A 27,035-nucleotide genomic window follows, 5' to 3' on the forward strand; every position below is an offset into this window, starting at 1 on the left:
CTATCTAGGCCCGTTTTTTCTTTTTCTATTAATTCGTGAAAAACAAAATTTTAAGTCTTGCATTTAAGCATCCATATGATTTGTATGTATATGTAAAAATACGTACCTCTACGGTAGCACACGTCCCATGCGTTGAAGCAACTCCTTAGATATAGACGCGTGAGCGCATGCGCGGCGTATGAAGGAGGAGAAGTGCTCGTGTTTGGGAAATTTCTATTTGGCATATTGTATCTTCTGTAATCTAGGATCTTGATTGCTTTAGAAAGGTACTTATAAAAGAAAAGAACAGTCTTAAATACATGACTAAAGCAATCATCTTCTTATACCTACATCTAATAGTGTCAAATACAAATCAGAATCTCCATATCATATACCCGCGCCGCGCATGCGCTCGCGCGCCACGTGCGCTCGACAACGGAAGAATTGCATTTTATTGGTTTTTTACAATATCTATCGCATTTTATCAATTTTTAACGATGGTGCAATTAGATTCGAGTAGCGTGCAGTTTATTTATGTTTAAAAAAATGCGAATTTCCAAGTATATAATCTGAGTTTAACCTTATAAGTTGCGCGATCTTGACCTATTTTTTATTCGTTAATTACGGGGGTGCAATTAAAATAATTGTTATTTTTGGAAGGTGCTATTAAAAATACGTGCCTCTATATTTTTTTTTTTATACCGATATTCCAAATTCGTAGGCTGGGGTAGGGTAGGATCAATAACCTCTAAAGAATGAGAAAAATCAGATTTTAGTAATTGGAAAATAATACAATTTTGTCTTTTGAAAATTTACACGATAAGTAGTTATATTTTGTAATAGTATATCTAACTACGATTCTAAACTCGATTATTGACAAAAACTTAGTGTAATACAAATTCAATGTTTAGACTTACCTTAATTTGTTTAAATTTTAAATTAATTATTCACTGAATTTTTTTAAACAGAGCTTTAAGAAGATGAGTATTTTTTCAATTATATCGCATAAAACAGAACTGTTTAATATAATCTAGCGCTCACAGTCGTGAGAATCAGATGCATACAGTAATAAATGGCTGATTGCAATGCGATTCCAGGCTTGAAGTGGGACTCACCGCATTCGAACGTTTTCTTAAGGTGCATGCGCTTTGTGACGTCGCGCAAAACCATGGGCGATGTCATTAGGAGCACTAAATATATTAACCCCGGGTCATTCGAACGAGCATTGAAATACTCTCTACAATCGCGAAATGGTTTGAAGGTAGTGAATAAACTAGAACAGTGTTTGTAGTCAAACCAGTTTCAAGGATGTATATTGTCTCAAACAACCTAAATACAAGAATCTACTAATTATCTGACTCCGGAGCGGCGGTGATGCTGCAAGACCTCTGCTGCTGGCGTTGAGGGCGTTCCAGAGGGAACGCCAGCAGCGGTACAGCAGTCCGGTCCGCGTTCGAAATTCCGGTGCTGTTACTGTGAAATCGTTCCACGTCAGCTGATTCTGTTTGTACTGTTTGCAGTTGTAACCTCTTGAACATTACAAAGTTCTTATTATAAGTTCAGTTATTATAGTATATAATACATTGAAAGAGTTGTACAATTTAAATCACGAAATGGAAGATCTAATCTTGCTAGATAACTTTTTATCGTCTTCTAGTAGTGAAAACAGTGATGATGAAAATGACGCGATCATGTTTTTCATTCCGCGTCGTGAACGTCGAAGAATTCCTCGAATCAATAATTACATAGAAACTGTAATTGTAAGATACAATAATAATGATTTTAAAGAAAAAAAGATACCATGCAAACAGCTGACGCGGAACGATTTCACAGTAACAGTACAGCAGCGGAATTTCGAACGCGGACCGGACTGCTGTACCGCTGCTGGCGTTCCCTCTGGAACACACCCGTAGTTTCGACAAATCAGAGCGACTCCGCGCGGACTTACAGAACTACGAGCTCGAATCAGCGTCGGTCCGCTGGGCGTATGTGGTGGTGGAAAATTCGGGCGAGCACATGATGACGCACTTCAGGCACACGTGTTGACCGCCCTAACTCACCCTGGTTACTATATCTATAGCTATAAGGAACAGCGAGTTTGTTCCTCGCTGTTCCTCATAGCTATAGATATAATAACCCATGTTAATCGACGCTGTTCATCACTATTCCTTTTACGTGTGATAGCCCCTGAAGTCTCTCGACGAGAGTTGAGAACATGAGAAAATGTCGCTTGACCTGAAAGTGAGAAATTTACATCTTTGTAATAATGCTTATAATGCTTTATGTTGGTATAATACGGCTGTTATTACGGATACTAATATTACTACAGCAGAGACCAAGGTTTGTGGATTTGAACATTTAAAAAATTTGTTTTCAAACATATTATTAACACCTGGAAAAAATAAATGTTATAATCATACCATGATTTTAAACATTTACCATTATAGGCTTTTACCAATAGCGGTGGTTGCCTAGCGAAATTGCGTGTTTATATTTTATTTCCATTTCCATTGTTCCTCTGTCCCTTTCACGCATCCCTGCCTGCCTGTATACGCTGTGTACGCTGTACCGCTTACTCGACTCCTGCAACGGCCAGGTGTCGCCAACTTTGGACAGTTGAATTTGTTGAATGCATTTGTTGCATTGTTGCCAACGCGGAATAGGAGGGAACAGCTTCTCATGATCCTGAGAGTCCTGCTGCTCCTACTCCATAACTCCACCATGCGGCAGGGCTGTTAATCCACCTTGCGTAAGTATATTATACGTATACTATACGTATAGTATACGTATAAAACAGGTATAATAAACAAGGCAACAAATAACAAATTTTGAATATTGGGTAACAATTAGGTACAAAAAGAATAAAAATTACTGAAAAAAAAGGATTGGAACGGATTGAAGTGGATTGTAACGGATTAGAACGTTTTCCTGGTTTCAATCCGTTTCAAACCATAACAGTAAATCAAAATGTAGTATTCAATCCGTTTTAATACGTTTTAATCCATATCAATCATATGAAACTTAGATGTTAAATCCGTTACAATCCGTAACGTGCCAAAAATAAAAAAAAATAAACGTTACAATCCACTTCAATCCGTTCCAATCCTTTTTTTCAGTAACTTTTATTCTTTTTGTACCTAATTGTTACCCAATATTCAAAATTTAATTACAGCAATTTATTTTTTTGATTTTCAAACTATACTATGCCTTGTTTATTATACCTGTTTTATACGTATACTATACGTATAATATACTTACGCAAGGTTGATTAACAGCCCTGCCATGCGGTTGCCAGTATTACATTGCAGTACACTATGAGCTTTCTGCATCTGCAGTAGTAATATTTGAGGTTAGTTTCCAACTGACATAAACAGTGTTTTTGAAAGAAATATTACACTAAAGACAATATGACAGCGGAGCCACAAGACGTTGAACATTTTTTCGGAGTTTATTTACTATATTGTAAAAATGTTAAATACAAAGGAAGGACTTACATTGGTTACACCGTGGATCCAAAACGAAGAATAAAGCAACATAATGCCGGAAAAGATTTTGGTGGAGCATGGAGAACAAGCAACAGAGGTCCATGGTAAAATTTAATATTTTTGTAAAAAAATTACTGAAATCACACGAAATATACAATTGTTATTTTTTGTACATTTGATGATATCAATGACAAATTTAATAGTTTATGTTAATCTGTTACATTTTTTTATGATTCTTTATTCATGTTTATTTTGATTTTAGATTTATTAATTGCTTTTGCATTGTGTAAAAGTCGATTGTATAATAACATATAAAAAATAATACAATTTTCTATTACTTTTTTTTAACATTAAAATTTAATTTAAAAAAATCTTTTGCGCGATACTTATAATATGTATTTTTTCAGAATACAGTTTGAATAATATTTCAGTAAATAATAGTATATTACGTGCCTAGGGAGGAAAATACTTGCCTTCGGCTCGATTGGCAATTTTCACGACATATGCGCCGAGCTGTCCGAAAATGTTTTTCTTCGCACCAGCACGGAAAATATAAATTCCTTTTCTCAGGGTTCATGAGAAAAATTGTACTTTCCGTGAAGGTGTGAAAAAAAGGTTTTGATTTAGCATTCGCTATAATTGCACAAAATTTTATTGTCAATGTATCGATAAATCTGTTTTATTTCACTTGTCTTCGGAATTGAGTTAAAAAATAGGCAATTGAACATCATGACAACAGTAGTTTACTTAATACTTAATATTAATTTTAATTCCTCAAGGGAAATGGTGCTCATCGTTCATGGATTTCCGAATTCCACTTCTGCTTTACGGGTAAATATATTAAAATTTGATTATATTGAAATACATATAACTTCTTGGCGTGGCGATATTATATTTTCATATACTTATCTATACGTGCAAATATATTTCAATTCAGTCAATTAGAAGATGTCACTCCACTTCGAAAAAAAAAAAAAAAATTAATAATAAATCAATCGTCGCACTGCGAATTTCACTCTAACATGTACCAAATGATTAAATACCCGCAGTTCGAGTGGGCCTGGCAGCACCCGGAGTTGAGCCGACGACTGCGACACGTGCCGCGAAAGAAGTCCCGCCAGAAGTCCTTCGACTACTGCCTGACGGTACTTTCGGCTATGCTGCACGTGGGCCCGTGGTCCCGGTTGCCGCTGACCGTGCGTTGGCTCGACGACGAGTTCGGAAGCAGCTTCGCAAGCCAGGTCAGTCCGCCGCTGCACATGCCCATCGGCTACGGCAAAGTCGCCTCGAAGAAGCCAAAGGACGCAAGCAAGGCCAAGGCGGCTAAACTCGATGCAGCTGCGTCGACGGAGAAGAAGGAGGAGAAGTGCTCGTTGTGCTCGAAATGCGTCGAAAGCGAGGACAGGCTCAGCTGCGTCCAGCCTGGATGTCAGTTAGTCGCGCATTTGATCTGCCTGGCGGAGTCTTTTAAGCGGGACGAGATGATCTTGCCGCTCGAGGGTGTCTGTCCTCTCTGCGACACGAATGTTCTGTGGGGCGACTTGATCAGGAAGAAGATCGGCTGCAATATGCATCTGGATGATGAGGAGAATAACTCCGACTCGTCGGACTATAGCGATGATTAGATTTTATTGGTTTTTACAGCGTTGATGCGATAGCTTTATTTTAGCGATATTTTGTACATGTAGTGCGATGGATTTTTGTTGATTGATTTTTATCACGATTGTTTGGATGGATTTTGTAAATATTAGTTCTATTTTTTAAAAATAATGCACGATGAATTTTCAATGTCTGCGGTCGATGTATAGAAACTATAAGGCCAACGGCGGCCTAGTAACCGAAAAATGCGAGCTCAATTAGTGTCGCGTCTGATCGATTCGGCGCACGTATATAGGAATCGATGAATCGCAGGCGTGTGATATGTATGAGAGGAATTTAAAATAATTACTTTCGAGGGTGTATAGGCGCTCGATATAAGCGGTTATACTTTATACAAATCGAAACTTTGAAATACATTTATATTTTTTCCAGCAAGACGCTATTTATTTTGTTATATTTATTTTGTTGTTTGCTTAAATCTTAACATTATTTTAGGAATTGATATTTCGATTATCGCGATCCTCGGAATATCGAACGCGCGCACGTGGCTGCATATATGAGGCGCTGCGATCCTCGAGGATATCGGAATATCGAACGCGCACATCCCGTAGGAGAAAGAAGAATGGAATTTATTCATTGCGCAGCGTTTAGCTCTATTAAAGAATTTATGTATGCAATTAGCACGACTGTTGTCGCGCGCGCGCGCGCTCTAAACCGTTACGGCACTGCTGATGGGGCCATCATAGCTGCTTCGCTCGTCGCGCCGAACGCTGTTCAAATGTCAAAGTTGGATACGATTGAAAAGAATGTAACGGCATCCAGCTTCGCTCCGTGTGCTTCGCTCTGCACGATTCTTATCTGCTTTCTCGCAGTTGGAAAAGGAGCGCATCGTAATCTCTAAACAGCAGTTGTTGTTTTGAAAGATATGATGCTTCGTCGGGATGTTGAGGTGTCGGATGGTGTGTAGTAAATACATTGTGATCGTACCATCGGTATGACTCTTGTGTTTTATATGCTGCTTTTTATTAACGATAAATAGGCGTGTAGGCACGTAAATACAGTATGTACAGACGTTGCGACCAGTTGGAAAAGTTTCGCTTCACAATTTTCTTATTACTGCGCAGTGTGCGTATAATACGTGCTCGTTATTATATAGGTGTGAAAATATTACGATTCAACGTGTTTTTCGTAACTAACAATCAACAGAAGGCCTATACGAATAAATAAATAAATAAATAAATAAATAAATAGATGATCGGGTCGGTAAAAAATTGCGCACTCGTTAACAAAAATCATCCTACGAATAAGTGTGCAGGTAACCGCTTTAACAAATGATTTTTTCGATGATCATACAAATATAGTACACATCAGAGAGTATGATAACTTAAAAACACTATGCCGCGTGTAAAAAATCGTACATTATGTACACTTTAGTTTTGATATATATCGGCAATCGCTTGGAAAACAATGATATGCACCGCAGTCTCAGGTTCGAAATTTGGATGAAAACTACTTTGGCAAAAGCATAAGCACTTTCAGTCATTCGACAAAGCAGTTTTCTCAACGTATATGTATCGTACAAGTTCACACGTAAAAAGAGCGCGCGTCAGCCGAATCCCCTGCCGTCTGTTCGGCAGATTCGCGCAGACGTGTGTGTATGTATACACGCGTATCCGAAAAATCTCGTTTTTCCTCCTTCTATATGTGGGTGAGCATATATATCCCGCTAGAACAGGTCGGGCACGAAATCGTAGTCGTCGTCGTAATCGGCCCCGGGAGGCACAAAGATGCCGCCCAAAACGTTGGAAAGTCCTTCGCCGTAACCCATCGCTGAGGCTAGCCCGAAGATCAGCCTCATTACGACCAGCCTGATGAAATCCGCTGCTGTGGTTTCCTTCGCCTGGGGTGACAATTGCCTTTGCTCCTGGTGACTCTGGCACTCGGCTAGGCTTGTCAACTGCGGAAATCGGATTGACTTTATTAGGCGAAATCGATTTACAGTTGAATTCGATCGAACTCCGGAAATTGAAGAGATGGTAAAAACCTTCGTCTCCCATAGTGTACGGCACATTCTACTTAGAATACTCGATCATCGCGTTCTGGTCACGTGATTTTTTTTCCGAGAAAAGCGTATTATTGCCGAGTTCTTACGCATTCACACAGACTTCTGCTCTAGATACAACGGAGATTCCGTACATTTTTTGCAACATACACAACTGTTCACGACTTTATGCAGCACAAAATAATGTCGTGCTACACACTAATTGTTATGCCGATAAATTAACATTCGTAAAGAACTACCGTATCTTTCACTGCATATCTAAACCATAAATCACTTACGCTGAAGCAGACAGCTAGGAGGACGGCGGCGAACCTTCTCAGCTCCATGTCTCCGGGGAAATGCAAGCAGCCGACGAGAATGTGGAATCGGAGGGAAAAATCGCGCTCCAAGACTGCAACAATATCGCTTCCGGATCGAGCGAGTGGCGCGCGCAGACTGATCGGCGCGCGGCGCTATCGCCAAAGTCAAGTGCGCGGCGGAGGCGCCGCTCTTTCTTCCTCCTCTCTTTTTTTTCTATTTCCTACTCGTCTCTCCTTTATCTTGCAAGTGCGCGCGCGAGAGGAGACAGTCGTCGGCGAGACGACGTGACGAGCGAGCGACGAAGAGGAGAGACATTTCAGGGTATAACGGTACCCGCGCGCGGCCGCGTATATATCTCTCGGGAAATATAAGAATCGACCGCAGAGACGCGCGCGCGCGCGCTCGCGTTGTTGCTGCTGTTTTGTATAAGGCTGATTCGATCATGGAGCGCTGCCCCGATGCGAGAGTTGAATTTTTGGCGCGAATCTGAAATTTCGTCGTTGTGTCTGTAACTGAACCGGTATATGCTTTTTTTTTAACGATTTGATATAGAGCGCGCTCGAAAGTTAAGATAACACTTCGAAATGAGGGTGGCTATTAGCTAGGTGATAAAGAAGAGTAACTTATTTTATGTGCGAAAAGGGAAATGTTTTTTTTTTAATTTGAATAAATAAAGTGTCATCTTCCTAAATATCAACGCGAAGATCGTAAATCGAAGTAACGATCAAATATCAATTGAAAGCTAGTAACGAATGACCGTACAGTACAACGCATTACACCTCGAGAGGAAAACAAGATTATAGGAAGTGCTATATGTACTACACACTGCACCGTATAAAAGTTCGAGTGTCGACAGATGTTCCTTCTCGTGCAGTAGTATGTCTGCAATGCCTCATCGTCATTATACGCGCAGCTTTTTAACCCATTATGCTGCTAACATCGGGGTTAAAAAATTATGCTGCTCATATCCTAGATGTGTTTTCCGATCGTCAAGCATGTCTCTTCTTCTCGCTTTTATCTCTCGCGGCGATTATTGCACTCTCTTCATTCAACAGCGCTTTAATGCCGTAGAAAGTTTGTTGCTGTTGTTTTATGTCGAGGTTCGCATTTAACTATTAAGGCAACGATTTTGTTTGCTTTCCATTACGAAGCTGCCCAGCTGCTCGTCAGCGCAGTAGGATATATCATTGCTTAATCGAGCGTCGAATTATAATCACGCCAATTTGCATATAATATCTCAGCAGCGCGGGGAAACAAACGTTGGCAAACATTTGACAAGCTCAATAATTGCATAAGAAACTTTCGCATACGGCGACGTACGCGCGACTACTCTGCCATTATCGCAGTTAAACGTCGCGCGCACGCGACCAGTCAAAGTCGTTAAATCGAGGTGCTTTATTCCCAGGCTTCTGACGCCTCAAGAATCCGCGTGTATAACAAGAGACGCGCGACGAATAACACCTTGCGTACACAATACATCTACGTACCTTTTTTCCACGAGTGTTGGGCCACATCGCCGCTCGTTTTCCCGCGAGGATGACACTACTGGCCTACATATCCGCGACAACATATAGCTGCGTGTGTATATGCTGTGTATACATCAGCTGTCGCACTTTTCCCTCTATATATTATGCTATGGAGTTTAAATAGAGGCGAAGATCGTCGGCAATTAGGTACGATACGAAGTGTTGTGCTGGCTCATTGCCTCCGAGCTCTGTTGGTACACATCCACCTACGAGGCATATAGTATTGGACTTAGGAATCGCGTGAAAGTGTGTATACATTATGTATGTGGATCGTAGGCATGTTCTCCTTTCCAGCAATTTGAAGTTTGGACCGAGGTTTTGAGAGATCAGGTGTGCAATGCGACACCTTGAATACATTATGAGTTATACGATCCGTAAACGGTAAAATATGATAGCTCCGTTATGGATTCCCAAATTTTACTCGAGATACTTGGAATCGGACTTGTAAACAGTGTCCCCATAATTCCTCATAGCTAGACTATTTATTAAAGATTGGTGTACGAATATACGAAAGTTTTAAAACAAAAGTCTGATACAAAAAGCTAAATAATACTTTTCAAAATGTGTCTTGCCTCGCGGTATAATCAAGAGGAAAAAAATACACAGTCGTTTTTCAGGCGAGACTGTACGGCTAATGGGCATTAGTGACTATAACAAAAGCCGCTGTATAATGGGCTTTCTCGCTCGTTTTGATGCCCGGCTACAATTTTCTCGTCAGAGAAGCAAGTCGGGCGAGACTCGCGCGCGGAGAAATTACCCTGGCGATCTCGCGAATTAAGACGATACTTATGCCCTTTAACGCGTAAATTCGCTCTTCGGCTTGAGGATTTTCTCTTCGGATCCCACCAAGCGTACGCGCGTTTTATGCTTGCCAAATTTCTTCTTTTTTCGAGAAAACCTTCTTTGTGCTTGTCCTATTTCTTCGATGAAAAATTTGGTTACACGTATATAAGTTGTCAAAATCTTTGGGTAAACCGAAGAGTACACGTACACTCAAAAGTAGATTCTATAATTTGAGATATGGACTGAGTGTGCTCCATATCTTAATTTCGACATGTTTTTTTTTCCAACTTTGAATATTCTAGTCTAAACGAAATGTTTCCGTAAACTATCTCTCAAGATACTCCGACGAATGCCAAAAGCGCATTAGACGATCTATAAATAAATCCGTCGCATACAACTCGATAATAAAATTTCATGACACAAATCAAGAGCGCGCCGATAGCGATTAATATTTACATTAATATAGGGGCCACCTGCAACCGATGAATCGCAAAGTACATGCGATGTGTATACGCCTCGCTGTGCGCGTGCTGCGCGAGCTGCGCGTCACGAAGCGCGAATGGAAAAGATAATTCGTGCGACGCCGTAAAAGTAAACGTGTGCGCGCACAGGATATAAGCGGCGGCGTCAGGTACCGGATGCGACGTCCCTCGAATAGCCAAGCAGTTCCAGAAACGAAGGAAATACATACCTTGCAGTCGGATCGGCATTCGCGACTTGCGCACATGCTGCTGCCGCTGTTGTGATGCTCGTCCGATTTTCATTTTCGCCGCAGCGGCCCTGACGCGCTTCGATCTATCAATGAAACACCGCACGAGGATATTATCTTCCGGTCGTTCTTGCTTTTCTATTCTTTTTCTTCTAATCTCCGGGAGAGTATATACCTACTATGTATATAATGCGTGTATTTATTTTCGAAGCGTATAAGCGCGGCTGTGCAGGTGTTCCTTTGCGGTTGATGGGAAATATATACATGTTTAATTGATGTTCGATTATATTGTTTTAAGTCGACCGCGCGCATGTTTATGCATGAAGGTTTGCCATCAACGATTTCGTTTTATATAAGGCACGTACGTACGCACAGGTACATCTTTATATATACTTGCGGTTTGCAATCGCTCTGCGGTTGCGGTACGTCACTCGACAATTACGATCGTTGCTAACACGATGCGAGCGTATTACATGCATAGGGGAGATGTGCCCAGTACGAATACGGAGTGCCCTTAGCTATTTTGGGGTCAACGTTTCTACGTGTTCTATAGTCCATTTTCTACAAGGAAATGGAAGTCGCCGCTAAAAAAAGTTATCCGAGTTATCGTAAAAGCTGCAATTTACTATTTAATTATTTTGTGTAACTATTTACTTACGTGCATTAGTTAATTCGCGACATCAATATAAAAAGTGCGATTTTCAATCCTCGTAAAGAAATTTACGACACCCCTGTCCACGATTCCCGGAAGCAAGAGAAGTCCACAGTGTTCTCCACTGCAACCATTCGTCACCCAGATAGTCCAGCTATCTTTCTCCATATTCGCCGTACATTATACGCCCCACGTAAGAATGGCCGGTTGCTCAGTCGGACACCGAACCTATGCCTAAAGTACCGTCGAGCATAGAATTCGTAGACCCTATGCCCACCGACGTAATAATGTGCGTAGGTATACTTATATCTCTGCATTAGGGGCGCGCGACGCGTAACTTATATCGCGTTATACCCGCACGCACCGGCTATCGAGCTCCTTTGTGCGGATGCAAAAATCTCACGCGTGGTGCTTTATTGTGGGCTAGAAGATTATGCCTACTTTTCGCGTTCGCGACTCTTTTGAGCGCGGGTCGAAGCACTGCGCTTTGCGCGGGCGTCATGTGCTTTTTGTGCAAGTATTCATTTTTTTGAAAAATTTGTTCTTATTTTCATTAATTTGAAATTGTTCGCTTCGCTTGTTATAGATGACGAACATGATCATTTTTTTCTTTTTACGTTCCCACGATATCGTATCTTATCTATTTATCTGAAACCTAACGAACGTTTCTTCGTCAGCTCCATCCACAATATTATTCTTTTCTTTGTGTGTAAAAAATAATTTGTAATTCAGCGGGGCAAAAGGAAATTCAAATCAAAATCCTAATTACATAGACTTCGCATACCTCGATCGGCGCCCCGCAAAAATTATGCGACAACCGCCAAAAGCCGCAGTCGTCGCCTGCATTCCAACGGGGACCTCCATCCATCCAAAGCTGCATCGCCTCCTCGTCGTCATCATCATTTCTCTCTCGCATTTTCCGGCTCCCATGCACGCGCGCGCGCGCGTTACGTACGCAGTAATCGAATTTGCATTCCCCGTTGGCGCGATCGGCATACATAAAAAATACGCGCTCGCGCGCGTGTGTGACAAAAGGCCTTGCTTGCGTATACGAAAAATCGTCCTTATAGATGCTCGCGGCTGCGAGAGGACTGTGTAGGTATATACCGATCCCGCGGAGCGCGATCGGTATATCACTTGTGTGCCCCGCGGGCGGCGTCTCTATATATCGCCTTCGGTCCGGCGGCGCCTACTCGCGCTCAGTGCGTACCTCACTCCCACGGGGGACGAACGTCTCTCTCTCTCTCTCTTACTCTCGGCTATCCATTGTTCGTCTCTCGTCGTCGTGCTGCGCTGCACCGCGCGCTGTACCGGTCGATTTTTTTCTCCTGTCACCGCTGCTGTCTCGAGAGAAAGAGCGAGAGAGAAAGAGAGAACGAGGAGATCGGTAACAGTATTCGGGAATGTAATATGCATTTGAGAATTGCGGCGGTTTGTGCGCGAATAAGCTGCTGCTGCTGGGGAGACGACGAGTAAGAGCAGAGAGCTGTTGGGCCAAATTGCTTCGTTTCCAGTGAGAAGATCGTAATTCACATGTCGCTGAAAATGAAGGCGGAAGAGGTGAAGGTGGGAGGATACCAGATTCTCACGCTGCTGCTGCTGTCCGTCAATCTCATCATCGTCGCCATGAGCCATGTAATTGGGCTGTTCTACAAGTACACGCCCAAGTTCTACTGTCAGGTGTGTGCATGCAGTTATTGAATTATAACAAGTGTCGCAACGCGTGCCTCCGATCGAATAAGCTTATGTATTGACTCCGAGTTTTTTCGATGATACCTTCACTTTTGCGCCGCGCGATATCCTATAACCGCTATCGGAATATACCATAAAAAGCTCTGATTAACGTGGTACCGCGACTTTTGCGCAACGTTTATTATACGGGAGAGAGAGAGAGAGAGAGAGAGAGAGAGAGAGAGAGAGAGAGAGAGAGAGAGAGAGATAGGTTGCAAATTACTTGCATCCACGTCTTCAATTAGAATACGCGCACTTTTTCCCGGAACGATATATAAATTAAACGTTTTCCAAACGTCGCGCGATGCGCTTTTATGTGCGCAGTAAGTTCGATTTTTTATTTTTCACTTGCCCCTTGCGATCAGCATTGCAATCACGAGGCTCGATTTATATTGCGATTCAATCGACACTTTGGCGATTATATATCGTTAACGATCAGGAATAGATTTAGCGCGAACGTAATGCGCAATTCGTAAACTAGAAAGCACCCGCGCGAGAAATTCCTTCGAAATAATGTGACGCGACTGACAACTCGATAGATTTTTTTTCTTCCAATTGCGCTATACCGAGATTCGTGTGCGCGCGCGACTGATTGAAATTCGAGCGGCAGTCGTGTCAGATCGGCAGACTCTTGGAATCTGAAGAATCTCATACGCGCATGCTTCGAATCTTTTAACTTTATAATGCCGAATTGAAATTCCGACTTCAATCGCGATCGAACATCTCGGATTCTAATGCGCGATTGGAATTCAAAGAGCAAACGTTCTTCCATTCTGTTAGGTAAAATAAGCGACGAGGTTTGTGCAAAAAGTTGACGCTTATATTGCATAGATTGTTACAGTCCTATTCACTCGCCTCGTGTGATTTCTGTAAGACAACAAGGCAATAAACAGTAATAACAGGTTATTACAGGCTTGTTACAACTTCATTGCGAAATCCTCGTCTTGATTAGCCATCCATCTCGCTACATGAAACACACTATAAAACTACCGAGCGAAAACTGACCTAACGCACGAAATATCCCGCATCTCGCGCGTTGCAGGAAACGGCAGTAGGCAGCAGTGACGCTGCGTCATCATCGGCACTGCTGCGGGGCAGTAGCTCCGGCGGTGAGCACGTGGCGAACCGCACGTATGGCTGCGTGCCCTCCTGTCCGGGCGGCTACCTCTTCACAGGGACGCGCGACAATGTGCGCAGCGTCGCCATGGAGTGGCAACTGGTCTGCGAGCGCGAGTACCTCATGCGGACGGCCACCGAGGTCTACTACGTGGGTGGTCTGCTCGGAGGACTCGTCGCCGGGATCCTGGCCGACAGGATCGGCAGACTGCCGGTACTCGCGATGTGCCTCTACGCCCAGGGCACCATGGCTGTCGCGCTTTATGTTATCCAGGTGAGGACTAGCTCTGATATATTTATATATTCTGGGGAATAAATCGAAGGGACGCTAAATAGAGACTGTCTCGTAAATTGTATCAAGTAATTTTCCGATTGCTTTATATCGAGAAAGACGCGCTTGTGCCGTTATAGATACATCACGCGAAGTGAAAGTGTTCGATGGCACAAAAACGTACTCAACCGATTTTCCGATTTCCGCAGGAGTACCAGCTGTTCTTGGTATTCCGAGGATTGCAGGCATTCTTCGTCCAGGGCCTCGAGAGCTGCACGTTCATCCTGTGCATGGAGCTCTTTCCCGCCAAATTTCGAACGCTCATCGCACTCGTAGTGCTCTCGATGCGAGCTTTCGGTATGGCCATGCTCGCCGGTCTCAGTTACGCCGTAGCCGATTGGAGGATTCTCCAGCTGGTCGTCTCGGTGCCGACCGCCGTTACCGTCTTCTACATATGGTAATCATATTAGCAATACTGTAATATATTGTAATAATTATTCGCAAATTTTTCAGGCTGATACCGGAATCTCCTCGCTGGCTACTCGCTCGAAAGAAGCTGACGGAGGCCGAGATGGTGCTCGACAGGATAGCTCACTACAACGGCCTGATCTGCGGCGGATCGAGCAGGAGAGCCAGCAACAGCGACGAGTCGGAGGATAAGCGCCGCGAAAAGCCGCAAAAGCCGAAGAGAAAAACGCGCGCCACAGTGGCGGCCGACGCGGACGGCAGTACCAAGTCGACGGACATTGAGAAATCGCTCGAGGAGTCCGAGAATCTCTTGCCCGATACGGCGCAGGCTCACGGTTAGAGGCTCACGCATGATTATTATTTTTTACTCTTTTTGCGGAATGCCATTATACGTTGCGCATCCTTTTATGTGCCTATGCGCCCTCCCACTTATGCGTCTACATTGCGTATTTTTTTATTAAAAAAATTAAAGGAGTGTTCGTCGGGTAAGGATAACGATTGTTCCGATTCTTGCAGCTAGCGCAGAGGAGAAGAACGTCGAGGAGATGATAAACATGAACCGAGAGCAGAAGAGCGATCTACCTCCGGAGCTGAGTATGGAGGAGATCAACAAAGCCTCCCTGATGGTGGTTGCCGATGAGAGAAGTGCGTCGAACGAGAAAGCTCGAGGGGGAACCGGTCCGTCGTACCTGCTGGCATCGAGGGAAGCGCTTTCGGGTGACAAAAATCCGAACGCCAAGGCCGGAATGGTCGCGAGAAATTTCATCAAGCGATTCTTGGACTCAAAGTTCATCGGGCCCATATGCGCCGTACAAATGGGTCTGTGGTGAGTATTTATTTATCATATACATTTGCGTCCAGTAATATTGTTAAAATCTAAAACTGATGGAAATCGAATTTTTATAAATCTTTGTCGCCTACTGCGTGATTCATATATTGCAAACACATGTCTCATTCGTATGAGTACAAGGAAAAGCTTTTGCGTCAAAAGAAAACATTGTAGACCGAGTGCCGTGCATAAAATTTACATGTGTGGGAGGATACATTAGAATATTTTATAACCGGGAATAAAAAATTTCGAACACCAACGAGTAGTACGCAAGTCTTGATGGAGTTCACTTCACGCACGATGTACTACTACTACCCCTTCGAACCTTAATCACACTCTGGGCCTCTCCTTATAGGTTCTGCTCGTCGACGGCGTTTCACTCGTTGGTGACTCTACCGAACAGACTGAGCGCCGAGAGACACGTTTCCCTGACTTTGGCAGCCGGTATGGAGATAGTCGCGTTCGTCGTCACCTTCTTGATGGTTTCGTCCAGATTCGGCCGTCGACGGCCGCTTTGCGTCGTTCAGATCCTCGTCGGCGTGGCCGTTCTCGCGGTAGCTTTGTTAATAGTCATCACGCCCGATGGCCCTACTCAGAAATGGCTCGGTGAGTTGGAGTTTGATGAACATTTCTGTGTCTCAGCTAATCTTATACTTCTCGTGATCTCCATACGCAATCCTGCCCACTTTCAGCGTACGCGAAGGTGGCAGTGGTCAGCGTTGGAAGATTCTCGAATATCGCCTGCTTTTTCATCCTCCGACTTGTGGTGATCGAACTCTTTCCAACGATTTCCCGGGGAACTGGACTTGGACTGTGCATCGCTGCCGAGATGATGGGAGGCCTACTTTTGCGTTACATATCTATGCTGAACACGCTTTTGCCTGTGAGTAAATACACGCAAAATAGTTTAATTTGTACCCATTTCAAGGATCTGCATCTTTACGAAAATGGGTCATCAAAGAATGCCATTTTTTAATAATCGTCTTGAACCGAGCTTTTCTTCGAAAATCACACTACGGCTTGTTTTTCAACAGGAACTTTCGCGTTTCATCATCGGCCTCCTCTGCATCTCCATGGGATCACTGTCTCTGCTGTTCCCCGAGACTCGGCATGAAATTTTGCCGGACACAGCGGCGGATGCCAGATCTTTGGGAAAGCGCAACAACGAAAGCGACGATCCCGTCGTTCTGCGAGAAAAGCTGTTTTCCGAAGATTGGGTCGACGCCGGCAATGGGATCATCGTTAATTTCACGGACAGTAAAAATCCAGAATGATCGGTTCTGGAGGGTATATAAATGACGAAAGACTATTCCCGTGACTGTAAATATATACTCATAAGTAATGTGGCTGAGAAACCAAAGTGTGTGCGTGAAAAAGTGTAATATAGACGTGTTAAGCGCTTTTTTTTCGATTAAAGTTAAACGAGAAAGTTTTGTTCTTAGATGATATGCGGAATATACCAACCATTATTCAAACCCAAGTTTCAAGCTGTTCATAATTTTGCTTGGCTATTTAGTTCAGACTTATAAAATGTTTACTTATTAATCTATATATTGATTCAATAATACAAATATAATGAAGCGCTGTTTCTTAACGTATAGAGTACTAATCTTAAATAAAATACTCTCCACGTAGACTTTATAAATAGTATAATATCAAAGTTTGTATTATATATAAGCTTTCCCTACTAATGTTTTTTAATACCTACACTTTATTAATTATTAATGATCTATTTTTATAACTTATGATATATTTCTAATATTAGTAAAATTACACAAAATTAATTACTTGTTTAAAGATGCTTTATTTACTAGCAAGGTTTCATTACGTTCCGTAAAATAAAACAAAATTATAAATAAAAATGTAAGAAATAAATTCCTAACACCAAATTTAATCAAAATTGTTCTTATACTTTATTAACAATAACACAAAAAATTAAATAATTGTAATTTTTCAGAACAAATGTCTGTCAACTTTCAAAATCATGGGGAACATTTGAAGATGTATATTAGAGAGATCTTATACTGTTTAATAAATATAAAAACTGCTTTATTAATGCGTTATCACAGAAGAACCTAACGAACATCATTAATTGTTGATTCTTAGGAACAAAGTAATTTTAATCTTAAAATTATTGTTGTTCTGCAATGTTATTTCAATCCACCATACCAACGAAAACCAAAGAAGTCACATCCGTTTTTACAAGTTTTAATGATAATACTCTCAAAGCACTTTTGGCTGTGCAATCCCATTATTTTGTTGGGGATTGTGCTGTTGTATTTGTTCAGCAGCTGTCTGTAATAGCCTTGTACGCCGCCGTGTGTAATGTTGCCACAAGAGAATTTGTTGGTCGTCAATAAACTTGGTACACTGTGAATTAACTACTTCTCGTCTGAAGTGCTCGTATTGCAAGAGATCAAGGAAATACAGACACATCGGATACTTTAGGTACTTTGCATACTCTGGTTCCTTCCAATACAGCAAGTATTTCAAGTAATTTATAAAGGTTGAGTCTTTGAAATAACCTCGTTGAGCTAAAACTATAAAGAATCGAACATTAAAATAGACCCATCAATCCAGTTTCGGAATTCAGAGATAAGCATTAGATGGGAGATTTGAAATTTGTAACAAAAGAGTCTGCGAATCCATAGATTCTGTCAACAATAACATTAATACAACAATAGACTTGTGAAATAAGCTTACAGTTCAAGTAATTGGGGTTAGCTAGGCACTGAACGAATTCCAACTCAACCTGGAATCGTATGCGTTGTTGTTCATCAGTCTCTGGTACTCCTGCAAATCAGTATAAAAATATAAATTACTAAGATAAATAATCACGAAAACAAGTTCTATTTATCTTAAAATACTACGATTTCGAACAAGCGTTTGACAGAAGCTAATCCAGCATTGTTTACATAAGAACATAAACAATTTTTTAGGTTAGTTTTGTCAACACCAGTAAAATATTTAAGGGTATACTGAATATATGTCTCTCGCTCCAGCAATAATATCACTTATCTAGAATCGCGATTTATCCAATTTAACGCATTTATTTACCGTTCATTCCGATAAATGGTTTTCTTCCTCTTAGAACAATCGGATCATCAAACCGGTTCATATTACATCTGCGCGGACTCGATGAACCTAGTCTCTTTTCTCTCCTGTCTTCGGATCGTTAATCGGTGATTTTCACAAAAATACACCGCGGAAAACTTGGCAAAACGACTTGCACAGGGCTTATAAAGCCCGTGAAAACACCTCCTCACCACACGCCAACAGTTTCATCATACGCATCGTAGATCGCCGCCATATTGTATTGGGTTATTTAAAGATGGCGTGCCAAACAGCCTAACCTAACCTCTAAACCCGGGATGAGAATTTTGGCGCCGGTGGCTCGCGCGCGCGCGCTTATCTCGCGTATTCTACGCGATGTAGCCTTATAGGTGTAGGTACCTATAATCCAACTATATATATGTTTGCTACAGGCATGCAACGTTAAAGAGTTAACGTCTGCTTCGATTTATTTTCCTCCGGGATTCAAGTTTTTACTATAACATTATAAAAATTTAAAGTATTCGTTCGAAATATCCGAATTATCTTTTTATATCGAATTTCTAGTCTTCCACGTTTTCTACTATTATCCGCTTTTATCACTCGCGTTTCTTACAATGCCGGTAAAAAATCTTTAAACCTGCCGCGAATGCGATGACCATTTCGGAGCAAAGATCCGAGAAGGAGAAGAGGCAACAACGTAGGCGCGTGGCTTTTTATACACGGCAGTGTCTACGAGGGCACACACGACGATAACGCATTGAGAAAAAATGTCGGAGTTATGAGTTGAAAGGAGTTACTGCGTTATTTCGTTCGCGATTCAGACACTTTCATGAATGAGGGTAGGTAGTGATAATCAAAATTCAGTGAGAATTCCATCGATGGCACAAAGCTCGTGAAAATTCTGGCTCTCGAGGCTCCTTTCCTCTGTGGAGTGTTTTTCTCATTTTTAAGGGTTTTTTGACCTTTAAATCTTTGATTCTTATAAGATTTTATGTGCAGTGTGGCATTAAGAGTACATAAAGTAATTTTTGATTTTTATATCAGATTCAGATATGTCGGGGCAAAATGAGTCCAGGTCGACACCAGAACGCAGAGTTCTTGGAGAGTTGGGAAACTCTAATCCAGATTCGCCCACCGCCAATTTAAGACTGCTCACTAATTTGGCATCTAGCTTAAAAAGTGCTACAGACAGTCCACATCAAGGTAGCTCAAGTTCTGGTGCAGCCACACAACTGATGCCTGTCCAGAATACAAGCAATGTTAGACTTTTACCAAGGAAGGAGAAGTCCCTCAGTCTTCTGTGCAATAAGTAAGTTGCAATAAGTATATAGCTGAAAAACTTGCTTATTTCTTGATTTTAAAATTAAGCACAATCATTTTTAACAGCTTCTATAATTCATAATAAATTTTCAGGTTTTTAAATTTATTTCCTTTAAATATTCAAGAAAACTCTCTCAAAGAGATATCTCTTAATACAACAGCTCAAGCTCTTGGTACTGAAAAAAGAAGAATATATGACATTATAAATGTCCTGGAGAGTTTGGAAATGGCTACCAAGGCTGGCAAGAATTTATATAAATGGCATGGTCAGTCTCGGTTGCCTTCAACTCTTGCTAAGCTAAAAATGTCAGCAATTGATCTTGGTCTGGAAAAGCATATTCAAGATATCCAAAAATTCAACAGAGCATACGTGGAAGATTCTTATCAGTCAAACTGTAATACTTCAGATGCTCTAATGGTTCCTCAAAGCCCAACTGTAAACTATTGTTTTCCAGGTAATCCTACCAAGGAAGAGAAAAGCTTAGGTATTATGTGTCGAAAGTTTGTTATGCTATTTCTTGTTTCTTTAAAGGTGAATATACAATTTTGAATTAACTAGGATTATTTTTACAAAGAAATAAAAACGTACATCACATTGCAAAATATTCTTCCAGAATGGTGTAATAAACTTAGATATTGCAGCCAAGGTTTTGATTAATGAGGAAGACAATTCTACTGACATAAAAAGTAGTGCTGCTAAGTCGCGGTATAAAACGAAAGTCAGGCGTCTTTATGATATTGCAAATGTTTTATCAGCTATTGGTTTAATCAAGAAAGTTGATTTATATAATTGCGTAATTAGAAAGCCAATTTTTAAATATACAGGCCCAAGTGTCGACTGTCTTAATTTTGATGCAGGTATATATTTTAAATTATTAATTGTATTTTTGATCAAGCCAAACAAGTTGGATTATTCATGACTAGATTTTTGTGCAGAAACTCCATCAACGGAGAATGGAAGTCAATCCTTGGTGGGGATGACTACACCAAGTAAGAAATCATCTGATACCTTCAGCTTTCGTACTTTAAGCAGAATTTCCCGATTTCTTGCGAATACTCCCATTACCAGTAAACGAGAACCGAAAAAGAGAAAATTATTTAATTCAGGTAATATTCAGGTTCATTTACACTTTACGCAATATTGTTATTAGTAGTATTTATTTTTACTTTAAAACTAACGTTATTATTTTTTTTTATCAATAATAGATACTAAATTTGAACGAACTCAAAGTTCGCCGTGCTTAAGCACAGGAAAAGCCCGTATTTCAGATCGATTGGACGATTCGATTTTGCAAGTCGCCGAGATGGAATTGAAACGTATCAAATCAAGTGAACGCAAGCCAAAAGTCCGTACGAATTTGTTTCCAAGGCATAATTCTGACTCTCTCATTCCCCCTTTAAAATTAGAGTTTGACATGACAAACGCAGAAGAACTCTCAAATGTGGTATCGACTTCTTCAACTGTTCTTCCTGTAGTTAGTAAAGAAAATCTAGTCAAAGAATCGCAAAAAGTAATTACACCTATTCCAACGGTGCGAATTGTCGTACCGCCAAATGTGAATAGAGCGTCGTTCCCATTGACAAAGTGCGGTACACCGAAATTCATGAAACTCACTAAACTTGATATGAAGAAATTGATACCAATTTCGAAAGAGGATATAAGATTAAGATTGTCTTCCGTAAATCAATCACCGAATTTAATGCAAAAACCAAATATCGCTATTGTGACACAGATTCCGAATAATAGAATTTCTCCGGGTGATACCTTTAAGGCTATAGAAGTAGACAATACTTTAAAACTAGTACTAATAAAGCAAAAAGGTGATAATGAAAAAAAAAAATAATAGCAACTGGGAATTGTTGCTAGCATAAATGGGCTAAAGGATTGTGCCTTTTTATTATACAATCTAATCTGCAGACTAGACAGATATTATGTCTAAAACGAAAAAAAAATTATGTATATATAGAGATTTTTATATATAGATTTACTTTAATAACTCATCGATTCATGATAAAATATTGTACTAACGCGCTTGTACCGCGAATTTCAGTCGTATGTAATGTTGCATAAGAAGGATTTTCATGACCATCAATCATACGTTATATACAAAATTTAAATATACATATATTTATTAATGTTATATGGCAGCAGGCTAGATTTAAGTGCAAATTAAGTCGCTTTCTTATTACCAAAGCATTTTTTGTTAGATCTCTTGGCTTCAAGGCTTAGACTGTTAAAAATTATGAAACATAAAAATTTATTTCAAATTTAGTTATAAATGTAATCAGAAAGCAAACCATACTGCTTTATTATAACATTTGTTTTTGTAATTATATTTTATGAATTTATGTTTACTATAAATGAGTTGTTGACACAAACTCATTGATAATGAATTGACTATTATGAAGATTGGATTATAAAAAAGTTATATTATTTTTTTTCTTTTTTGAGAAATGTACTTGATGAATTGATTGTTTCTCAATCTTATAGATTTATTATTTTAAGTTGTATATTTTAAGAGAAAACAAAGTTTTTTCAAAATGCAATATGATTACACAAAAATTTCTTTATTTACACATTGTTGCCAAATAAATGTTTCTTCTCAAGGGAATTGTTTGCTTGTTAAACAATGTAATTAAAAATGATCTTTTTACAGTAAAAATAACACTTTTGTATTAATTCTAATCTAAAGTTATATTATTAGTATACTCTGTCTAATCCTTCAACCTCCAACTTTTGATCAACTTTGCCATTCAGTAGAATGGAATTAATCCTTATCATAGTGTGCTGTATCCGGAAAACTGAAAAGCAACCAAGAATTATTTTTAGATTTTATGTTTACTGTAGCGACTAAAAAAGTTGAAGAACAAATTTAAATAGCAATATTAATTAGAATGTACTCACAGTGTATTCTACGATATTGTTTCCTTTTTCTAAATCTAAAGTGTGTTATTGTATTTGAGAAAGTTTTATCAATAACAGTAGCATTTATTGTCACCAATTCTCTGTTAATTAGTGGCCTGCCCACTAATGTGAAATCTTTACTTCCAAGAAGTAATACTTTTTCCAATTTGATTTGATCACCAACATCAGGGGGCCAGTACCCTCGAACAATAACTATATCACTTTCTGTGATTTTATATTGCTTTCCAGCAAGGTGAACAACAGCAAATAATCGGCCTGTTTTGTCTTCGGCAATTTGTTGATTTATTTCACTCGACACCTCTGAAAGTTTGTTTATTTAGTCATAGTTTTTAAACTCAGAAATATGTAAAACACAAGCATTCAAACCTGTAATGAGTTTTTCTTCCTCTTCAGTTGGATCATTCACTTCAGTTTGATAATCAGGATCAGGCTTCAACCAAGGAACAAATCTAGGTACACCTTTTAACTTTCTGTAGGTTCGTATTTGGCTGTCCCATAAGTTTTTTACTGTTGGATAAATTGATCATCAGTTATACTGTTTTTTGATTAATTTGAATTTTTAAGAAAAAATTGTTTTTTATTTGAATAGCTATTCTATATTGCAAGATAGCATGAGCATTGATGTGTTTTACCGGGAATGAAGGTTATGTTCACGTGTTTATCTTGTATTTCCTTCGTAATAAATAAATGTTTAAAGTAAAAAATTGAAATTTTCTCACCTATGGGTGAATGTTTTGTTAAGCATTCGGAAGTGACACTTTTCGTACACGATCGTGCTCCAATTCTCAAAAGACGAGAAAAATTCACGAGAGATGCCATGTTAAATTTCGGAGCAACACAGACACTCTCGTCTGCTATTCCATGTAAGTAAGTATACCTATAAGTACAGTGCACGCAGTGCAGGCCTGTATCATAAGCCTAGGCCGGAATATTAAAGTGAATTACTGTTTAGATTCACAATAGGATTTTTAATTTGTTTTAAAAGAATGTAAATTATTAACTTTTGCAGATAAACTTCTTCAAACGAAAGCAATTCGGTTGGATACTCGTGTTTTGCGATAAATATTAAGTATTCAAATTATTCATTCGGATCGGAGGTTATGTGGAGATAGTCAATATAATAATTACTTGAAAAAATAACTCAGCTATGTTGTCATTTATCGAAGTTTAATTAAGAAATAGGAATTTTTTGGTTAGTGATATATTTTTTGATTTCACTTCTTAAACTTATATTATTTTAAGACTTCTGAATGTAACATTTGTCATCATTATTTTATTAATTATATTGTATATTGCATTCCAAAACAGTAATTACAATGATCCAAAATCTGGCTTTTCGTTTCCAACGACTGACGTTAAGTAACAAATCCATTTCTGGAGTGTTTGGGACTTTACAACATGTTCAACAAAAGCAATGTACGCAACAAAATAACATACATATATCGGCAATAAATGCAGAAAAAGAAGAGGACACAAAAGGATTTCTTCGTCATAATAAGAAATTCTTTCCATTACTAGGTCCTAATGAAGAAAGAAGACCCGCTGTGAGTTGTTGAATAATATAAATACTTTTAGATTTAAAAAAAAACGTAACTTACTGAGTGCATTTGATTTTTAGTATGTCTGTCATAAAAAAAGTAACATAAGATATACACCTAAGAAGATGTTGTATGTGGCCTGGTTAGTAAGAGGAATGACAGTAGATGAAGCAATCAAGCAATTAAGTTTTAATCTTAAAAAAGGTGCAGCAATAGTAAAAGAAACTATATTAGAGGCACAAAAATTAGCAGTAGAAGAACACAATGTTGAATTCAAAAGTAATTTATGGGTTGGTAAGTAAACAGATTTTTGTAAGATTATTTGCTAAAAAATAATAATATGAAGAAAGCAGCAATTTAGGTAAAATAAAATTGATATTAATAATTTCAAAGTTTAATAGATTGTTCAAACATTCACTACTTAAGATCATTATAATTTAACTTTCATTAATTTGTTTATATATTTTCAGCGGAATCATTTTGTACAAAAGGGTATGTAATAAAAGGATTGAGACGACATGCTAAAGGAAGAACCGGAGAAATAAGATATACTTTCTGTCATTATTACGTTCGTCTTGAAGAAGGAAAACCTCCAAAAGATTATTATAAACTTAATCCTAAGTCCTCTGATGAATTATTAGAAGATTGGAAATCACAAATGCGAAAACGCAAGGTTTACAACTCTTTGTAATGTGTATATTTTGTAAGAAAATAAAATGTTGATATCTTTAAATGGTTTATTTATTTCAATTCATTCAGTTTTATACTTTAAACTTACAATTTAAAGTAAAATGACGTTTCTTCCATGGATGTTTGTAAAAAAGGCAACATAAACAATTAAATTTTTAAAGAAAATTTATTTCGCCCAGCAAAACACATACATCATAAGTGTCAGTGTTTACAACTTTAGCTTGGTTCTCCTCCAGTGACGCCTCTTAGCGTTGTACCTGAAATAATAAAAATATCATACTATTAGCTAATGCTTTTGAAAGTTAATTCAATAATTCAAAAATACAGTGCTCTATTTATTTATAAAGCAACAATGTCAAATATGAGCAAATTAATTATTGTTACAGCAAGATAAAAGTTAAAATGATTTGAATAAGATGGACAGTATTTATTTCCTAAACACTATAAAATTTTTTGTATAAAAAAAACTAACGTTACAATTGAAATTATTTGAACGAAATAGTTGATACGTTTGAACATTTTGACTTTTATCAGTCTAAAGTTTTAATAGTCATAAAGTATGCGATAATTGCAACTTTTATTGACATGAAACATAACCTCTGTAATATAGATGGATGCAATTTGGTTCTTGATAACGAGCTTTATGTAAACAATCAATTTGTAAAACGTAGATTTGTAAATTCGAGGCAAACTCAAAGCTTTTATTACGTATGAATTAGAGTAAACACTAGTGTAACGTAAAAATAAGATTTACCTGATGGTGTTACCCGTGCGCATTCTGACCCATTGGGGAATCGGTCTGTTTTGCTTCAACTTTTTGGCAAGCTTTCGCTTGATGATGAAAGTCTTGTGGGCCGACTGAAACACAAATAACAACAATTAAACACTCGCAGGAAATGATTTTGCTCAGAAATACGATGAAACTCGAGGGATGCCAAGGATTTTTAAGGATTTTCCAAGCCGGTCCAAGAACTCACCATTGTGCTTCACGCAACGTCGAAACGAAAGAGCTCGTGGTGGAAGGGGAAGCGGGCAAGACGACGTCAATCGCGAGCCACTGCACTAGTCGAATCCGCGAGATTAGTCGAGTCTGTTGAATGTTGATGTATAGTGTATATAGTCAAATGAGTACTAAGATACGGCGCGAAATTTAAAGATGCGTTTGTACGATTTTGCTTCCTCCTAGAGGAAGCTTTGTAATAGTAAAATTTTGAGTTTCGTTAAAACTTCTAGAAAATACTTTTTGGTGTGTTAGAAGTTCAAATCACGTGTTTTTAGAAAATGTCCGTATGGATGTGTGGGTGTGTGAGCGCGTGTGGATGTGTGTGTGCATGTATACCGTAATATTTCTGGAACTACTCCGCCAATATAATTAAAATTTGACATGCATGTATATCTTTGGATTCTGAATTCGGGAAAAACATTTATTTTTTATTTTTCTAACTATTTTTTTTATGGCCAATTTTTGATTTTTGAAAAACACTATTTTGCGTTTTTTTCAATCATCCCATCGTTACAAACAATTCAGCTAATATGCATTTGAAAGAGAATAAAATTACCTACTTTTCCCCGTTTGGTCCTCGGGATCGACCGCTTTGTTCGGCAGATAAAATGAAAAAGGTGATTTTTTTTTTTAAATTCATACCTCTGAAACTAAATATCATAACCTCACGAAAAAAATCAAGTCGATGGATCACGTGTCAAACTATTCAACTTATTTGACTACTTATTTTTTCAGTAAAAAATCGAAAACTGGAAAAAATGAGTTTTTTGTGCCTCGATTACGGAATTAAAAAGGCTTTATTGCACTTAAGATTTTGGGAAAAAGTAGATATTTTATGTGTCTTGGCAAAGTTCATTGCGCAGCTTTCAAGCCCCTATGGTTCTTAAGATATCAAGGTTTCAATTTTTTGATTCCTTATATCTCTAAAACAATGCAGTCAAATGCTTCAAAATTTTATGTGCTGATTCACCATAAAAAAAGCTATTTGCTGCTA

At 39.1% G+C, this 27,035-nt stretch overlaps 8 protein-coding genes and 1 long non-coding RNA gene across 22 annotated transcripts; 4 read left to right on the plus strand and 5 right to left on the minus strand.

Moving 5' to 3' along the window:
* Nucleotides 1-1,263: 1,263 nt before the first annotated feature.
* On the minus strand, nucleotides 1,264-2,536 carry LOC116416651. Of its 2 annotated transcripts, none has more exons than XR_004226989.1 (3): nucleotides 2,419-2,536; nucleotides 1,578-2,214; nucleotides 1,264-1,508 (listed from the first exon to the last, which is right to left on the minus strand). It is a non-coding gene; the product is annotated as an uncharacterized LOC116416651 (long non-coding RNA). The 2 variants fall into 2 exon arrangements; XR_004226990.1 differs by lacking the exon at nucleotides 2,419-2,536 and adding an exon at nucleotides 2,289-2,382.
* On the plus strand, nucleotides 1,482-5,505 carry LOC100119133 (structure-specific endonuclease subunit slx1). Of its 6 annotated transcripts, XM_032601736.1 has the most exons (5): nucleotides 2,169-2,319; nucleotides 2,576-2,728; nucleotides 3,275-3,568; nucleotides 4,244-4,295; nucleotides 4,514-5,505. In XM_032601736.1, exons 3-5 carry the CDS (start codon nucleotides 3,387-3,389, stop codon nucleotides 5,087-5,089), a joined length of 810 nt encoding a protein of 269 aa, XP_032457627.1. In that variant the 5' UTR covers nucleotides 2,169-2,319; nucleotides 2,576-2,728; nucleotides 3,275-3,386; the 3' UTR covers nucleotides 5,090-5,505. The 6 variants fall into 6 exon arrangements, with proteins under 6 accessions (XP_008208965.1, XP_032457627.1, XP_032457628.1 ...); XM_008210743.4 differs by having other exon boundaries at nucleotides 1,482-2,728; XM_032601737.1 differs by lacking the exon at nucleotides 2,576-2,728.
* Nucleotides 5,506-6,062: 557 nt separating this feature from the next.
* On the minus strand, nucleotides 6,063-7,630 carry LOC100119098. 2 transcript variants are annotated; one of them, XM_001600800.5, is made up of 2 exons: nucleotides 7,404-7,630; nucleotides 6,063-7,020 (listed from the first exon to the last, which is right to left on the minus strand). In XM_001600800.5, the coding sequence occupies exons 1-2, from the start codon at nucleotides 7,449-7,451 to the stop codon at nucleotides 6,790-6,792; spliced, it is 279 nt and encodes a 92-aa protein (XP_001600850.1). In that variant the 5' UTR covers nucleotides 7,452-7,630; the 3' UTR covers nucleotides 6,063-6,789. The 2 variants fall into 2 exon arrangements, with proteins under 2 accessions (XP_001600850.1, XP_031781614.1); XM_031925754.1 differs by lacking the exon at nucleotides 7,404-7,630 and adding an exon at nucleotides 7,108-7,350.
* Nucleotides 7,631-11,021: 3,391 nt separating this feature from the next.
* Nucleotides 11,022-17,562, plus strand: LOC100678350 (solute carrier family 22 member 13). Its single transcript, XM_031925751.2, has 8 exons — nucleotides 11,022-12,775; nucleotides 13,869-14,216; nucleotides 14,423-14,670; nucleotides 14,727-15,016; nucleotides 15,198-15,507; nucleotides 15,866-16,116; nucleotides 16,203-16,393; nucleotides 16,545-17,562. The coding sequence occupies exons 1-8, from the start codon at nucleotides 12,629-12,631 to the stop codon at nucleotides 16,782-16,784; spliced, it is 2,025 nt and encodes a 674-aa protein (XP_031781611.1). The 5' UTR covers nucleotides 11,022-12,628; the 3' UTR covers nucleotides 16,785-17,562.
* LOC100118220 (mediator of RNA polymerase II transcription subunit 31-A) lies at nucleotides 17,400-19,248 on the minus strand. Its single transcript, XM_001600769.6, has 3 exons — nucleotides 18,568-19,248; nucleotides 18,214-18,303; nucleotides 17,400-18,050 (listed from the first exon to the last, which is right to left on the minus strand). Exons 1-3 carry the CDS (start codon nucleotides 18,626-18,628, stop codon nucleotides 17,734-17,736), a joined length of 468 nt encoding a protein of 155 aa, XP_001600819.1. The 5' UTR covers nucleotides 18,629-19,248; the 3' UTR covers nucleotides 17,400-17,733.
* Nucleotides 18,994-22,567, plus strand: E2f8 (E2F family member 8). 4 transcript variants are annotated; one of them, XM_032601694.1, is made up of 7 exons: nucleotides 18,994-19,403; nucleotides 19,609-19,873; nucleotides 19,978-20,279; nucleotides 20,340-20,416; nucleotides 20,499-20,742; nucleotides 20,821-20,991; nucleotides 21,091-22,550. In XM_032601694.1, exons 1-7 carry the CDS (start codon nucleotides 19,394-19,396, stop codon nucleotides 21,726-21,728), a joined length of 1,707 nt encoding a protein of 568 aa, XP_032457585.1. In that variant the 5' UTR covers nucleotides 18,994-19,393; the 3' UTR covers nucleotides 21,729-22,550. The 4 variants fall into 4 exon arrangements, with proteins under 4 accessions (XP_032457585.1, NP_001155055.1, XP_008208932.1 ...); XM_008210710.4 differs by having other exon boundaries at nucleotides 19,267-19,403; nucleotides 20,809-20,991; nucleotides 21,091-22,156; NM_001161583.1 differs by having other exon boundaries at nucleotides 19,023-19,403; nucleotides 19,978-20,416; nucleotides 21,091-22,567.
* On the minus strand, nucleotides 22,432-23,666 carry LOC116738653 (39S ribosomal protein L21, mitochondrial). The gene is made up of 4 exons (XM_032601739.1): nucleotides 23,530-23,666; nucleotides 23,177-23,317; nucleotides 22,790-23,110; nucleotides 22,432-22,686 (listed from the first exon to the last, which is right to left on the minus strand). Exons 1-4 carry the CDS (start codon nucleotides 23,627-23,629, stop codon nucleotides 22,586-22,588), a joined length of 663 nt encoding a protein of 220 aa, XP_032457630.1. The 5' UTR covers nucleotides 23,630-23,666; the 3' UTR covers nucleotides 22,432-22,585.
* LOC100118955 (39S ribosomal protein L22, mitochondrial) lies at nucleotides 23,405-25,081 on the plus strand. 4 transcript variants are annotated; one of them, XM_032601738.1, is made up of 5 exons: nucleotides 23,405-23,677; nucleotides 23,820-24,002; nucleotides 24,119-24,354; nucleotides 24,429-24,642; nucleotides 24,819-25,081. In XM_032601738.1, exons 3-5 carry the CDS (start codon nucleotides 24,127-24,129, stop codon nucleotides 25,037-25,039), a joined length of 663 nt encoding a protein of 220 aa, XP_032457629.1. In that variant the 5' UTR covers nucleotides 23,405-23,677; nucleotides 23,820-24,002; nucleotides 24,119-24,126; the 3' UTR covers nucleotides 25,040-25,081. The 4 variants fall into 4 exon arrangements, with proteins under 4 accessions (XP_032457629.1, XP_008208960.1, XP_008208957.1 ...); XM_008210738.3 differs by having other exon boundaries at nucleotides 23,655-23,673; XM_008210735.4 differs by having other exon boundaries at nucleotides 23,664-23,746.
* On the minus strand, nucleotides 25,073-26,033 carry Rpl39 (ribosomal protein L39). Its single transcript, NM_001136014.1, has 3 exons — nucleotides 26,016-26,033; nucleotides 25,793-25,896; nucleotides 25,073-25,295 (listed from the first exon to the last, which is right to left on the minus strand). The coding sequence occupies exons 1-3, from the start codon at nucleotides 26,016-26,018 to the stop codon at nucleotides 25,247-25,249; spliced, it is 156 nt and encodes a 51-aa protein (NP_001129486.1). The 5' UTR covers nucleotides 26,019-26,033; the 3' UTR covers nucleotides 25,073-25,246.
* Nucleotides 26,034-27,035: the final 1,002 nt, after the last annotated feature.

The sequence above is a fragment of the Nasonia vitripennis genome (genome assembly GCF_009193385.2).
Source record: "Nasonia vitripennis strain AsymCx chromosome 3 unlocalized genomic scaffold, Nvit_psr_1.1 chr3_random0004, whole genome shotgun sequence".
NCBI lineage: Eukaryota > Metazoa > Arthropoda > Insecta > Hymenoptera > Pteromalidae > Nasonia > Nasonia vitripennis.